Here is a 16,066-nt window from a genome sequence, read left to right on the forward strand (position 1 = left end):
TTAATTAATATAGAAAGGCAGAATTGATCACCTTATTGTCTGCTGCTGTCTGTGTTATTGATGCTCAACCTCAATTTCCAGAGAAGACAACATGAGATTATTATACAGACGTCATGGCTGCCTAGTCCTGTCAATCACTGCACCCTTTGTGGTTATCATGCATGTCTCCACATGTTAGTGCAACAAGCAGGCTTTTTCCTTCCAGTTAAGGAAATACTCAAATTTGTAAAACTAGCATTGCAAAGTCGTGGTATTTAGACCAGAAGACCATGAGATTAGGGAGCAAATTAGGCCATTTGGCCATTCAAGTCTGTTCTGCCATTCTATCATGGCTGATTTATTATCCATCTCAACCCCATTCTCCTGTCTTCTCCCCATAACCTTTGAAGCCCTTACTAATCAAGAACCCATCAACCTCTGCTTTAGGTATATTTAATGACTTGGCCTCCACAGGCATCCGTGGCAATGAGTTCCACAGGTTCACTACCCTCTGGCTAAAGAAATTCCTCCTCACCTCTTTTCTAAATGGACATCCCTCTAATAATCAGTCTCCTGAACCAACATGGTAACTTCACTCACCTCAACACTGAACTGATTCCACAACCAACGGGCTCACTTTCAAGGAATCGACAGCTCATGTTCTCAGTATTTTTATATTTTATTTGTTTGTCAGTCTTTGTTTATGTATAGTTTTTTCATAAACTGTATCATCTTTCTTTATTTTCCTGTAAATGTCTGCAAGAAAATGAATCTCATGGTGACATATACATACTTTAGTAATAAATTTACTTTGACTTATTTGTCACATGTACATTGAAACATACAGTAGAATGGGTTATGAGTGTCAATGGCTAACACAAGCGCTACCATGCTTCTGACACCATCACAGCATGCCTTTGACTTACTGACCCTAACTCGTGTGCCTTTTTGGAATGTGGGAGGAAACCCACATGGCCGCAGGGGCAAAAGTACAAACTCCTTACGGAAATTGAGCCCGAATCTTCCGATCGATGGCATTGTAACACACAACGCTATTATTATTTCAACTTGCTGTAAGTTACAGTCAAAATAAATGATGCAGAAGGGGAATAGCGAGGCAGTGTTTGCGGGCTCATAGTTAAAAGGAAAGAACCAAGCTCAACATTGTGGGATGAAGAGCCTGCACCATGCTTAATGCTCACTGGGATAACAGCTCAAAACCGACAAACGCCAAGAAAACCCCGAGCAATAACAATGGATCTTGATATGCCATAATTTTGCTATTATGATTTCAGAAGCTAAAATGCTTATGTGCCTGATAATACTGGTGTCGGCATGAAGTGATTTGGAAATACAGCTCTTGAGTAGCGTCCTGTACAAAGCTGACTGTTACCTCCTTGTTCATATTCATTCCACAACCTATGAACTTGCTTTCAATGTCTCTATAACTCATGTTCTCACCATTAATTAATTAATTAATTTGTGTTTGCACAGTTTGTCTTCTTTTGACTTTAGTTGCTTGTTGGTCTTTGCACGTAAATTATCATTCACTCCATTGTATTTCTTTGTTCTACTGTGAATGCCTGCAATCATATGAATTTCTGGGTAGTATATAGGCGATATTATATGTAATTTGATAATAAATTAACTTTGAACTGTTGATTCCCAGGTGCCCCCTCCAGCTGTGGAACGTCTCTCCCATGAAGGGCCAGAAATCAATGAAACAAACGTTGGGGAAATGGCTAATCAGATCACAGCATTCGACTGGGAGCTTCTGAACTGCGTCCACGAAGTGAGTCGCCCAGAACAGGAGAGTTTTTAAGGTGGAAAAGCCATTGCATTGGGGCAGTTCCACTCTCGCGACCTCAGAAGTCCAGGTCCAGTGGTATGAGTAGTTGTCATAACTGGGCACTTCCTTGTTGCAGTGGATAACCAAGATTAATATTGGTTATTGCTTAAAGGGAATCAGAAATGCAGGCAGGGGTAGTATAAAATATAGTGTATGAGTCAATTTTTAGACATTTTTAAGCTTCAAAGGCTGTGGGCAACTTAACCACCAGTGGGCATAAGGGTAGGTCTTCCAAAACTGTGGACCACACCAGCCCATTCTGTAGTCTTAGAAGTAAGATCTCTTCCAACTACTGAATTGAGATCTGCACTCCTATACAAATGCATGTCAGACCTGCCAGAGTATTCGTAGAAAAGTTCAGGAACAAGCTTTTTGGCCCACAATGCCTCTGCTGACCATGATTGCAATGTCAACTAGTTCCATCTGCCTTCACATCGCCTCTGTCTCTCAGTTTCCTATCTGTTCATGTGTCAGTGCCTCTCAAGCATTGCTATCATATCTGCTTCCCCTGGTAGCGTGTTCCCAGTACCGAGCACTCCGCATAAAAAACACACTTCCTTCTTAAATCTCCTTTAAGCTTGCCCTTCTCACTTTAAAGCTATGCCCTCTAGTGTTTGGCATTCCGACTCTGGGAAAAGGACTTTGTACATCTATGCTATCTTTACCTTTTATGTTCTTTTATTCACCTCTGATGTCAGACTGTAGGTCGATTGTACTGATTCCCTCCTCCCCTGCAGCTTCCCCTCTGACGCTACCTAAAATTGAGGTCTCAAACAAAAACTCGTGGTGAAATTTAAACATAGTTGTGACTTACACTCTGTACATTATGGTGTTTTCCAGTTTGGTCTGCGTTGCTCTGTACCTCTGCACCCTGAAAGTATTTTGGGCTGTTGTAGCCTCTTTACCACCTCTGATTCCTTCACTAGCTGCCGTGATACTGAAGGCCAAAGCAAAAGTTGCACAAGTCTCAGCATGAGGCTACAGGAATGGGCACGAGTGAGACACCAAATGGACCGTTCATGTCTGAGTGTGCACAGTTCTCTTCCTTAATGTATTTATCCTCTTACACTCCAGTTTTACTTTAATCTCTGATGCTGTTTCCACTTCAGGAGGTGAGCTGTGATATTTCCATTTCATTGTCGGGTCCCTCCTATCAATAGAAGTAAAATGGCATTGAAGTCTTTACCCTGTGTAATTTTCTTTGCATTTTTTAAAATCTCCCAGCTGGAACTGATCCACTACGTCTTCCGGAACGAAAGCATTCGAAGGCGGACGGCAAATCTGGAGTTGGTGCTGCAGCGGTGCAGTGAGGTGCAACACTGGGTCGCCACGGAGATACTGATGTGTGAGCGCCTGGGAAAACGGGTGCAAATTCTCAAAACCTTCATCCACATGGCTGCTCTGTAAGTGTTCATGGAGTTGTACAGCAGAGAAACAGGCCCTTTGGCCCATCTAGTCCATGCTGAATTGTTATTCTGGATAGGACCATGGCCCTCCATACCCCTCCCATCCATGTACTTACCCAAATTTCTCTTAAATGTTGAAATCGAACCCACATCCACCACTTCTGGCAGCTCATTCCACATTCTCACCATCATCTAAGTGGTTCCTCCTCATGTTCTCCTTAAACATTTCACCTTTCACCCATAACCCTTGACCTTTAGTTCTCATCTCATTCAGCTCAGTGGCAAAAAAAAAGGTCTGCTTGCATTTGCCCTATATATACCCCTCAAGGCCTGTGAGGGTGGGGACAAAGAATCTGAGAAATGTAAAATTCAGACCAGGAGTCACTCTGGTCACATCTGGTGCCTGGTCCGAGTTGTTGCTGGCTTGGCTCACCGGCAGTACTCTCTCTGGCAAAAGATCACCAGACTCAACAACAGTTACTTTCCCCAAGCCGTCAAGCTAATCAACACTAATACCCATTAAACCACTACACCCACATCAGCTACTCCTCTCCATGGCCCCACAGCACCCTTCATCCCCTCATGAACTGCCACCTTACAGTTACTTGTACATTGTCTTTTATAGGATTGTTTTTATACTTACACAGTATTGTGTTTTTATGCTGCATCAGATCCGGAGTAACAATCATTTTGTTCTCCTTTACACTTCTGTACTGTAGAATGGCAGTAAACAATCTTGAATCTTGAATATGCAGGGAAAGGAGGGATATAGATTATTTGCAGGAAGAAGAGATTTGGTTTAATTTGGCACAGATATTGTGGGCTGAAGGGCCTGTGCTGTGGTGTACAGGCATATTTCAGACCTATAATTAATCTATAAACTCATCTAATGCATCACCGCAGGACTGAATGTGGTGTTAGATTGCTGGGGATGCCTCTTCAGATTCAAATTAAGATTTATTTATCGAAGCATACGGTGAAATGCGTCATTTGCATTAACCACCAACACCGCCAAGGGTGTGCTGGAGGGGCAGCCCGCAAAGTGCCACCACACATTTCGGCGTCAACGTAGCACGCCCGCCATGCTCAGCTGACCAACACAGAACACACCAAAACAGAACATACCAAAGCAAAACAAGCCCCATTCCTCCCACCCACCCATTCAGGCATATACACAGTCCTCCAACCACAGGGCAGGCTGTCTTTCTTCAGCTTCCAGCATGTCATTTTTTTTTTGTGAGATCCCTGTCCTTTCTTTACTGAGCACAAGCCACCTTATCAGGAATCTCTGCCCCCACTCCTCCCCTGAGTACCCTGGTGTACATTCATCCCTCAGGCAGTACTGGACTAACGGGATCAACTAATTGCTTAATGCATTGCTATCTGTGGGATATTGGTTGTAAATAAATAAGACGCCATGACCAGTTACCTAGCAACATGGACAACACATGGAAAGTAATTCATTGAGGGTTTGCTTCAGGGTTTGATCCTAGGCACTACATAAATGTAAATCTCTTTACCTCATTACAGTTGGCACAATAAAGGTGCCCTATTCCGTCAAGGTTAAAGAAAGATTAGCTTTCATAGGTTTTCTTTCCCAACATCTGAGATATTATATTTTTGAAATCTATCTTAATACTTACTAGTTGTCTTGTGCTAATACTGAATACGTTTTGCAATAGAGATGAAGATTAAATTTATGTGTCACATGTATTTTGACCAGTGGAATCCAAATATGTGCTGAGGGCAGCCTGTAATTGGCGCCACGCTTCCGGCGGCAACGTAGCATGCCTGCAACTTACTAACCCGTACATCTTTGGAACATGGGAGGAAACCGGAAAACCCGGCAGAAACCCACACAGTCGTGAGCAGAATGTACAAATTCCTTACAAGCAGTGATGAGAATTGAACCTCAGCCGCTGGCTGCTGGTGCTGTAAAGCGTTGCTCTAACTGCTGCACTGCCGTTCCACCCCTCTCCACTCCAGATTGCTGTCCATTAAACCTCAGAAGTCTGCGAGAATGAGCGAGGGTGTCCTGCACCATAATGATGTCACCCGTAGATTGAGTCAAGTCACACAGTATCTCAGCCTGGAAGTGTATGGCTACAATTTCGTCATTGTTGGCTCAGAGTTCTGAAACTCCCCTTGAGCACACAGTGGACAAACTTTGTCACAAGGACCACACTAATTCAGGAAAGGCATCCAGTGCCATCTTCTCAAGGTGAATAGGATGGACAATATTTCTTGAACATACTAGCCACCCTGAGAGTTCATAAAGCAAGAGGCCAAGAATAGATGGGATACAAGATTGGCTGGAACTAGTCACCCTGAGATTTCATAAAATGAGAGGCTAAGCATACATGGAATGAAAGATTGGCCGGAACAAGTCTGGAGATGAGGGATAGAGCAAAAATGAATCTTGCAGTTTCCAGCAGATGATGATAATCATCTTTTTCAGTAATTGAGTTAGAAGGCAGAGGTAGAAAGGGTTGCTGTTTGATGATAAGGCAGTAGAAGCACTCAACACAATCCTGTAATAACCAGTTGTTTGCTTTCAAAAGCAGACAACCTATCGGGCAGATCACACAAAGTAATGAGAAGTTTCAGACTCAGACCTACCTGAATGTAAGGCGTTCCCAGAAGAATAAAGGACATTGCCCTCACTCCTGAAATAGCTGACCACCCAACGAACAGCAGCAGTGACTCACCTGGTGACAGTACACAGGCACCTGCAGGACTTAGCCTGCATTTTAAGATTAAGATCTTAAGGCTTAAGATTAGCTTTATTTGTTACATGTACATTGAAACATAAAGGGAAATGTGTCATTCGTGTCAAATCAAATCAGTGAGGATGCGTTGGGGGCAGCCTGCAAATGCTGCTATGCCACCAGCGACGACATTGCATGCCCACAACTTATTAAACCTAACCCTAACCTTTGGAACGTGGGAAGAAACCGAAGCACTTGGGGGAAACAAGTGCAGCCATGATGAAAATGTACACATTCCTTATAGACGGTGGCGGAGTTGAACAAGGTCGCTGGCGCTCCAATAGCGTTATGCTAACCACTATGCTACCGCATCACCTCTGTGCATTTTATCTTTGAAGTTCACTTGTTCAGATCACAAGTTTACAATCATCTTTTACAGATGTAAGCATCCTGTTAAAGAACATAGAACACTAGTAGTGCAATCACTTGAGTTGGTTTGATGTTCTCCTAGGGGGTTGTCTATTGGTGGGTCCTTGGGTGGCTGTAGAGGCCAATCTGGGATCCACATATTCTGGTGCAGTGTGCGTGAGAGTAGGTGGTGGCTGTGGTTGGTGTTTGATTACTTTGGTTGTTCACTCTCTCCTTTCGTAGCTCCCGCTTGATCTCTGCGGCACCACAGTGGTCGTTCTCGTGCAGCTCCCTCTTGAACAGATTTCCTCCAGGCGTATCTATTGAATACAATGTCCTCCCTGTTTTTAGGTATAATGTTGAATTTCTTCAGGCTGGTGTTATTTTTTTTGAAACATTTCCTTGTCCCGCCAGAGGCTCACTGATCTTCCTTCAACCGGGAGTATAAAGGATCGGTTTGGGGAAGATGTAAGTTAGGCATCTGGTGATGTGACCTATCCATCAGAGTTAGTGTTGCTTTATCATGGTGGAGATGCTGTTCACATCTGCTGGTCTTGGTGCATCTGTCCTTCCAGATGATCCTCAAAGTCTTTCATAAGGTTCTGTGGTGGTATTGCCTTTGGGCTTTCAGGTGGCTACTGTAGATGGTCCATGATTCAGCTGCATACAGTAACATAGGAAGGAAAGACCAAGAATTGTGTTTGGCCTTGTAGGTCACATCTTGTTCTTGGCCTAGAACTGGTTAAGGTTAAAAAGCCTGTTGTCCATTCTTTACACGATTGTGGCAGGTCTTGGCCAATGAGGTGAAGGATGGCAAGTAGGATGGGTGCATAGAACATTGAACATTACAATTCAGTACAGGCCTTTCAGCGCACAATGTTGTGCTGACCTTTCAACCTGTCTAAAATCAATCTAATCCTTCCCTCTTACATAGCCCTCCACTTTTCTATCCATCCATGTGCCTATCTAAGAGTTTCTTAAACGCCCTTAATATACCTGCTTCTACTGCCACTCCTGGCAGAGTGTTCCACACATTCACCACTCTCTCTGTATTTAAAAAAAACTTTCTCTGACATCCCACTCCCATACTTTCCTCCAGTCATCTTAAAATTGTGCTCCCTTGTATTAGGCATTTCCACTCAATCTATGCCTCTTATCGTCTTATACACATTAACCTCTCATCCTCCTTTTATCCAAAGAGAAAAGCCCTTGTTCACTCAGCCTTTCCTCATAAGGCATCCCTACCTCCCATTTAAGTCATCTTGAGTGGTCGCACCCCCCCCCTCCCCATCGTTCTTCAGCACCAGTCGCTTGACCAAGTCTCTGCCACATGGGAAGAGAAGCGGTTACCCCCTTACTTGAGCATCCTTTCTGTGCTTAATGATGAATAGGGTTAGGAAGTTGTCCAGCAGGCTCTATCCCCACAACCTCCCCCCCCACTCCACTATATGACCTGCCCCTGGACTGACCTGCATCTCTGCACTCTGGAGGCGGAGCTAATTTTTCCGTAGCACTTTTCATGACACAACCGCATCCCAGAGTCTGTCATAGTCCACGAAGCACATCTGAAGTATAGTCATTTCTGGAGTACAGGAGGCACAACAGCCAGTAGGTGCATAATAAGATTCCACAGTCATCAAGGTCCAGTTTATCTAAGTGACATTAGACCATGAGACATATCAGCAGAATTAGTCCATTTGGCCAACTGGGTCTGCTCTGACATTCCATCATGGTTGATTTATTATCCCTCTCAATGACACTCTTCTGCCTTCTCGCCGTAACCTTAGATGCCTTTGCTAATCAAATCCAGAACCTATCACTATCTTCCTTAAACGTACCCAATGACTTGGCCTCCACAGCCGTTGGCAGCAGTGAATTCCACAGGTTTGCCGCCCTTTGGTGGAAGATGACCCAGCTTTGCAGCTGCTGCCTTTGCCTGGTGGGCACTGGCTCTTGCGCAGCACGATACCATGCGATCACTCACTGGAGGCCTGTGTGATATCTTCAAAGTTCACCTGTTCAGTTCTCCTACACTCCAGTACTAAAGATCTGAGCCTGCAGGGTTGCCTCTTTCATCTAAGCTGGAACGTCAGGTAGTTCTCCTGAAGCTGAAGCCTCTGATTGTCATGCCCAATCTATGCAAAACATTTGTATTGTGTATGGGAGATAACACTTGATGATAACAAGACTGAGTTGAGTGTTTCTGCTACTTGATCATAATCAGCAGCCCAGGAGATTGCTGTTGAGATACTGATGGCAGACCTGGCTGTCTGTCAGTGCCATTGACTCCTTTAGGACAACCTAGGTTGATAGTGACTCCTGTGCCCAGACCTCAGCCAATCTCAGTCCTCATCTCTGCTATCTTGGTCCACTAGTGTAGTGTTTAGAATATCACTTTACAGCGTCAGTGATTACGGACCAATTCCAGTGCTGTCTGACAGGAGTTTGTACGTTCACCCCATGACTGTGTGGGCATGCTATGTTGGTGTCAGAAGTGCAGCGACACTTGCAGGCTTCCCCCAGCACATCCTTGGACTGTGTTGAAACTATGTTAGCGCTGGAAGTATGGCATCACTTGTCAGCTGCCCTCAGCACATCCTCAGACTGTGGCACTATGTTGGTACTGGAAGCGCGATGACACTTGCGGGCACATGTTGGTCGTTGATACAAATGATGCATTTCACTATGCTTCGATGTCCATGCAACAAGTCAAGCTAATCTTTATCTCTTTTAAAACCTACATTTGCCATCTGTGTTTAACAATAGAACGTGCTGCAAATACTCGGCAGGTCGGGCAGCATCTGCGGAGTGAGAAATAGAGTTAATGTTTCAGGTCAATGACTTTTCAGTCAATAATATAGTTTTGGATTGCTCATCTTAATGAGTATTCATCCCTTCTGAAGTGTTGGAAAATATTTGCCACATCAAAGGTTTTGTTTTGTTGAATATAGTAAAGCTAATATTTCCAACCCATGCTGTTTCTAACTTCAGACATTACTTCCCTAAACTTTCTACAAACTACCACAAAACCATTACGTTTGACAGCTCACCCAGTCCGTCTTTTCCTCACTTGGAAACTCCTTTCTATGCACCTACGTACTGGTGCATATAAGCTTGACTTTGACTTGTGTACAATTGTGTTTTCTTTCATATTTTCATCAAACAAAAACAATGGGCACCTACACAGGTGGCTTATAGAACACCCTAAGTGATCTGTAAAAGGTTTGGTCATAGTTTGGCATACTGAGATAGTAATTAAGGTTGTCGGGTTGGTTCAAGAACCGAATGGTTGAATGGAGTTAGCTGCTCTTGAACCTGGTGCAGTGTTGCCCCCCTCCCCCACCCCCCGTGACTTGTAGTAATCCTAATGGGTCCTCCCTCTTGCAGCTGTAAGGAGAAGCAGAACTTGTTCTCATTCTTTGCCATCATCATGGGCCTGTGCAACGCAGCGGTCAGCCGTCTCTGTTTAACCTGGGAGGTAAGTGGACCACAGCATCAATTCTACATGCCAAAGTGTGTGTGTAAACAGTCATTACCACATTTACTATGGATGTACATATTGTTAACTGATCTATTAAATTTACTGTCTACCTATGGTGTTATAGTATAGAGTCCTAAAGTATTATAATCGCACTCATAGAGTAATACAGCACAGAAACAGACCCTCCAGCCCAACAGGTCCATGCTGACCAGAGATCCTCGCTGCTAGTCCCAGTTGCATGCATTCAATTCATAACCCATCAAGCCCCTCCTCTCAACACACCTGTACAAAAGCCTCATAAATGTTGCAGTAGTACCCACATCGACCACTTCCTCTGGCAGCTCATTCCAGGCACTGACTCTCCTCTGTGCAAAGAAGTTACCTCTCAAGTCTCTCTTAAATCTCTCTGCCCTCTAGTTTTGGATCCTTGCAACCTATCTCCTCTAATTTTTGATTCCTTTTCCTGGGTATCCAAAATCAAACTGGATAGAGACCTCCAGCATTTGAAGAATCTCTTGTGTTTAGATAGTGAATTGCAAAGGTAGTTGAGAGGAAAGTAATCTGGAGAAAGGGGATTTTTTTTTTGCAATGAGTGCTTAACTTGTATCAGTTTGAGCCCTGAACTCTGGTGCTGTCTGTGTGGAGTCTGCAGGTTCTCCCTGTGACCAAGTGGGATTCCTCTAGATTCTCTGGTTTCCTCCCAAAGACGTGGGAGTTGATGGGTCAATCACCCCTGGTATAGGAGGGCGGCAGGGTTAACCGGGGCTGTTGTTGAGCACGCCAGAGGGAATACCTGAGTAAAAGCCAAAGGTTGAATATGTTAGGACAGGAGAATGATGAGAGATCTTATACAGGTATACAAAATTATGAGGGGTATAGATGGGGAGAATGCATGCAGGCTTTTCCTTTCAGTTTCGGTGAGACTGGAACTGGAGGTTTAGAGTGGAAATTGAAATATTTAAGGGGAATTGTGCTGTAGGTTTTCTATGGAATCTGAGGAAAACTTCCCAGAGGCGAGTGTGGAATGAACTGCCGGTGGAAATGGTAGATGTGGGTTCAGTTTCAACATATTGGATGTAGGAGAATGAGAGGAGATTTGATAGAGGTGTATAAAATTATGAGGGGTATAGATAGGGTAATTGCAAGCAGGCTTTTCCCCACTGAGATTGGGTGAGATTAGAACTAGAGGTCATGGGTTGAGGGTGAAAGGTGCAAGATTTAAGGGGAACATGATGGGGAACTCCTCACTCAAAGGGTGGAGCAATTGTGCAGCAAACTGCCAGAGGAAGTGGTGGATGTGGGTTCAGTGGTGGCATTTAAGAGAAATTTGGATAGGTACATGGATGAGAGGGGTTTGGAGGGCTATGGTCTGGTGCAGGTAGAGGAATAAGGCAGAAGACAAGGTCAGCACAAACTAGATGGACCGAAGGGCCTGTGTATGTGGTGTAATAGTCTACGACTAATTAGTTACCAGAAAATATGTGGGGCAGTGGGAATGATGACTCAACAACCAATCTGCTGGACGAACTCAGGAGGTCGAGCAGCATCTGTGGTGGAAAGAAATTGTCAATGTTTTAGGTCAAAACCCTGCAACAGACCTGTGCAGGGTTCAACCCAAGATGGCGACAATTCCATTCCTTTCCTTCCACAGATGCTGCTCGAACCGCTGAATTCCTCCAGCCGATTATTTGTTACTGCAGATTTTCAGCATCTACAGATTCTCGTGCCTCCAATGGGAATGCTGGGTTTACTCTGATAGCTGGCATAGACTCCATGGGCTGAATTACAATTATATAAAAAAATCAATCTTGCGTTTGGCTCCTGTGTAAACATTATGTTGATTTCAAAATTTCTATCCCTGTTTCCAGATAGCTTGTCTCTATACTTCCTCCAGCCGTACAAACTTCCCATATGTCTGCTTATCTAAAATTTCAGTCATTCAATAAATTTTGTAACTGGCAGGCAAAGTCATAAACTTGAGGTGCTTTTAACTATTGGATTATTAAGTTCCTGCAGCCCCTGTCTTCCTCTGGAGCAGGGGTTCCCAATCTGAGGTCTACGGACCATTTAATGGTATTGGCTCATGGTATAAAAAAGGTTGGGAACCCCTGCTCTAGGGAAACTCATCTCTAGGTCACACAGTGACCAGTCTCATTTGTGGCTCCAAGTTGTGTACTCTTTGCTATCTTGGGATGTTTTTCTGTCCTTGTGTCCTCCTTGAGTTTGAGGAGAACTAGCTTCCTTTCTGGTTCTGTGGGCTGAAAGGTAACTAGGGAAGTCGATGTGCGATCTCCCGATGTTGCCATAGGCAGCACAGAGAATACTTATCGGTAGTTTCGAAGGTTGTCCTTTCTTTCTGTTTATACTGGACTTAACTCTGCTACTGAAGCATAGACCAGAGGTTCTCAGTGCCATCCTGAATGTTCCTCCTCCATTTGAGTGATCATCAGCCCAAGATCCCCAGGAGTTCATTTTTTCAAGGAGGCTCTGAGAAGTTGCTTGGATCTATTTACCTGGTTCTCTTTCCCATGCAAGAGCTCAGAATTGTCATTCAGCAAGAGGGTAAGATTTGGGAATACAAAGGTTCTTGCTGATAATACTCAGGTCAGACAGAATCTGTGGAGAGAGAAACATAGAACATAGAATAGCACAGCACAGTACAGGACCTTCGACCCACAATGTTGTGCCGACCATCAAACCCTGCCTCCCATATAACCCCCCACCTTAAATTCCTCCATATACCTGTCTAGTAGTCTCTTAAACTTCACTAGTGTATCTGCCTCCACCACTGACCCAGGCAGTGTATTCCACGCACCAACCACTCTCTGAGTAAAAAACCTTCCTCTAATATCCCTCTTGAACTTCCCACCCCTTACCTTAAAGCCATGTCCTCTTGTATTGAGCAGTGGTGCCCTGGGGAAATGGCGCTGGCTATCCACTCTATCTATTCCTCTTATTATCTTGTACACCTCTATCATGTCTCCTCTCATCCTCCTTCTCTCCAAAGAGTAAAGCCCTAGCTCCCTTAATCTCTGATCATAATGCATACTTTCCAAACCAGGCAGCATCCTGGTAAATCTCCTCTGTACCCTTTCCAATGCTTCCACATCCTTCCTATAGTGAGGTGGATGTTAACCAGTTAACTTTTCAAATTATTGATTGTCAAATCTGAAGCATTAATTCTGTTTTTAATTCAATTTTTCAGCATCCAAAACATTTTGGATTTCCAAAAAAAATGGAATACTTGTTTCAACTTTTTCTTGTTTGCCCCACAGAAACTGCCTGCAAAATGTAAAAAGCTCTTCCAGAAATTTGAGAGTTTAACGGTGAGTAACCCATGAACGTTAGAGGCACAGATAAAGGCCCTTTGGCCCAACTGGTCCATGCTGACCAAGATTCCTGTCAAAGGTTTTCAGACTGGAATGTTATATTTTCACCATCTTTGACTTTGTTAAGATGCCAGAGGTAACTCCTTGAACATAACAGACTAGAAAGACAGTACTAACTGAGCACCTGCTTCACTGGGCAGTGCAAGGGGTGGTGGGATGGGAGTCATGCAGCTCTCTGACCTTGCTGCGTGGGTTTGGCCATAGACAGTGGTGGAGCTGGCTCCTCGGGCTGAAGGAGGGGGAAGAACCCAACAGGTTCACCATCTGGGTCAGATGCTTTCTGTGGATTCACCCTCCTGAAGGACCTTCTCACGTTGACCTCAGAGTCTGAGATCACAGGGTCATCAGGGGTTGTGGGGTTTTGTGAAGGAACCTCCTTGTTTAATCGATCAAATGAGCATAAAAGGCATAGAGTTCAACTGGGAGCGAAACCTCATTGTTATCTATGTTGCTTGGTTTATGATGTATGGTAACATGTACTGTATGTACTTTAATTACAAAAAATACTTTGAACTTTAACTCCAAGGGCATGCAGTTTCAAGAGCAGAGTTATAGTTTGTGTCGTATGAAGGGGTCTGATAAACCCAGGTATCATAGAGTCTTTAGAGACTGGGCTGCAGAGAGAGTGCAGAGGAGTTTCACCAGGATGCTGTCTGGATTAGAGAGCATGTCTTGTGAGAACAGGTTGCGTGAGCTAGGGCTTTTCTGTCTGTGGAGATACAGGATGAGAGTTGTACAAGATGACAGGAGGTGTAGATAGGCGAATAGCCAGAGACTTTTTTCCCAGAGTAGAAATAACTAATATAAGGGGGCATAATTTTAAGGCATTTGAAAGAAAGTATAGGAGGGGATGTCAGAGGTAGTTTTTGTTTTCAAACAGAGTGGTGGGTGCATGGAACGCCCTGCCAGGGGTTGTGGTAGAGGCAGATACATTAGAGATATTTAAGAAACAACTTGGTAGCCACACAGATGATAGAAAAATGGAGGGCTATGTAGGAGGGAAGGGTAAGATTGATCTTACAGTAGGTTAAGAAATTGGTTCAACCTCATGGGCCAAAGGGATCTATGTTCTATGAGTCAGGGGCAGGTAGTGCATCATCATTCACATATTTCCAGGGATCATGCATGCTCTGGCCTTGTTGTGGTGAAGGATGGTGATATGCTGGTGGTATGACGAATTAAATAAATATGTTTGGAGGAGAAAAAATTGCAATGAGATGGGGGAAGAGTATGGAAGCAAATGGAGAGTACATGAGATGGGTCAAATGGTTCCTTATTTACTCTGTTGTTCAATGGGCTTTGGTCCTGCAGGTTAATACACAAGGAAAATCACTGTGATACGATAATGTCCACTACTGTACTCCTCACTTCCTCTGCGTCTACTATTGGAATAACCTGGACATTGTTTCTTCAATGAATTTTAGCTGGGTCCCTGATCACTCCAGCCAGACTTCAGTGATAAGCACAAGGCTTTGCACTGGGAAATTTGGGTCCAGTAATTAGCAAGGTGTTCAATTTGAGCAAGAGAATTGGGGGTGGTGTTATATCTGACAGCAGACAATGAGACCACTTTTCTGTCTTACAGGATCCCTCACGAAACCATAAGACCTACAGAGACACTATTGCCAGGATGAAGCCTCCCCTGATTCCTTTCGTCCCCCTGCTACTGAAAGGTGAGATGACAGCCCTGTCCCTAAAATCATTCTCCTTTTGGTAATGGTTTCTAAGAATTCAGTGGCATTGAGGTCCATTATCTCAGGGGAAACTCATTGAAAGGGGTACCTAGTATTGAAAGAGGATGAGAGGTGACTTCTTCGATATGTATAAGATGATAAGAAGATTAAAAGAGTGGACATCCACTGCCCTTTTCCCAGGGCAGAAAATCCTAATACAAGGGGGCATAATTTTAAGGTGATTGGAGGAATGTGTTTGGGGGTGGGGGATGTCAGAGGTAGTTTTTTTTTTACAGAGACTGGTGGGTGTGTGGAACATGCTACTAGGGGTGGTGATACAGGCAGATGCATTTAGGGACATTTAAGGACATGCTAGGTATATGCATGAAAGAAAAATAGAGGACTAAGTGGGAGGGAAGTGTGAGATTAGTCTTGGAGTAGGTTAAAAGGTCAGCACAATATTGTGGGCTGAAGGGCCTGTACTGTGTTGTATTGTTCTATGTTCAAGTAAATTTCATTCCTTCTTTCCCCGTAGCTCCTGCACATTTTTCCTCATTAATGTGTTTCTCATATTCTCGTATAACAGGAGGCTTTCAGCCATCAAGCAGCTACTGACTTTTGGAGCAATCCCATCAGTCCTGTGCCCCCAACTTATTTTCCTGCAATCTATTGCCTGTCATTCCAGTTGCCACTGCTCCACCTACTCTAGCGGTAGTTATCCTGCCAGACAGCAAGACTGGGATGTGGGAGGAAACCAGAGCTCCTGGGAGGAACAACCAGTCACAGAGAGAGCACGCAAACTCCACACAGATAGCACCTGTGGTCATAAGAAATAGGAGCAGGAATCTGGCCTGTCGAGCCTGCTCTACCAGTTAATGGTATCATGGCAGATCTGGCCCTAGAGTAAGTGAACTCAGCTCCACCTATCTGCCTTTTCCCCATAACCCTGGATTCCCCTGCTATACAAAGTCTATCTGATTGTGTCTTAAATATATTTAATGAGGTAGCCTCTACTGTTTTCCAGGGCAGAGAATTCCACAAATTCACTACACTCTGGGAAAACCAGTTTCTCTTCATCTCCATCCTAAATCTATTCCCCTGAACATTGAGGCTATGTCTCTTCGCTTACCAGTGGAAACAACTTTCCTGCCTCTATCTTATCTATTCCTTTCC

At 44.1% G+C, this 16,066-nt stretch overlaps 1 protein-coding gene across 3 annotated transcripts in view; it reads left to right on the top strand.

Annotated features, from left to right (window-relative positions):
* rapgefl1 (Rap guanine nucleotide exchange factor (GEF)-like 1) overlaps window positions 1–16,066 on the top strand; it is a 131,155-nt gene that overhangs the window by 107,095 nt on the left and 7,994 nt on the right. For all 3 annotated transcript variants that reach the window (XM_063037976.1, XM_063037977.1, XM_063037975.1), the window contains 5 exons: window positions 1,649–1,771; window positions 3,053–3,231; window positions 9,738–9,828; window positions 13,107–13,157; window positions 14,806–14,893. In XM_063037976.1, the coding sequence (XP_062894046.1) occupies window positions 1,649–1,771; window positions 3,053–3,231; window positions 9,738–9,828; window positions 13,107–13,157; window positions 14,806–14,893 (532 nt within the window). The remainder of the gene's footprint in view (window positions 1–1,648; window positions 1,772–3,052; window positions 3,232–9,737; window positions 9,829–13,106; window positions 13,158–14,805; window positions 14,894–16,066) is intronic.

Source organism: Mobula hypostoma, chromosome X1 (assembly GCF_963921235.1).
Source record: "Mobula hypostoma chromosome X1, sMobHyp1.1, whole genome shotgun sequence".
Classification (NCBI taxonomy): domain Eukaryota; kingdom Metazoa; phylum Chordata; class Chondrichthyes; order Myliobatiformes; family Myliobatidae; genus Mobula; species Mobula hypostoma.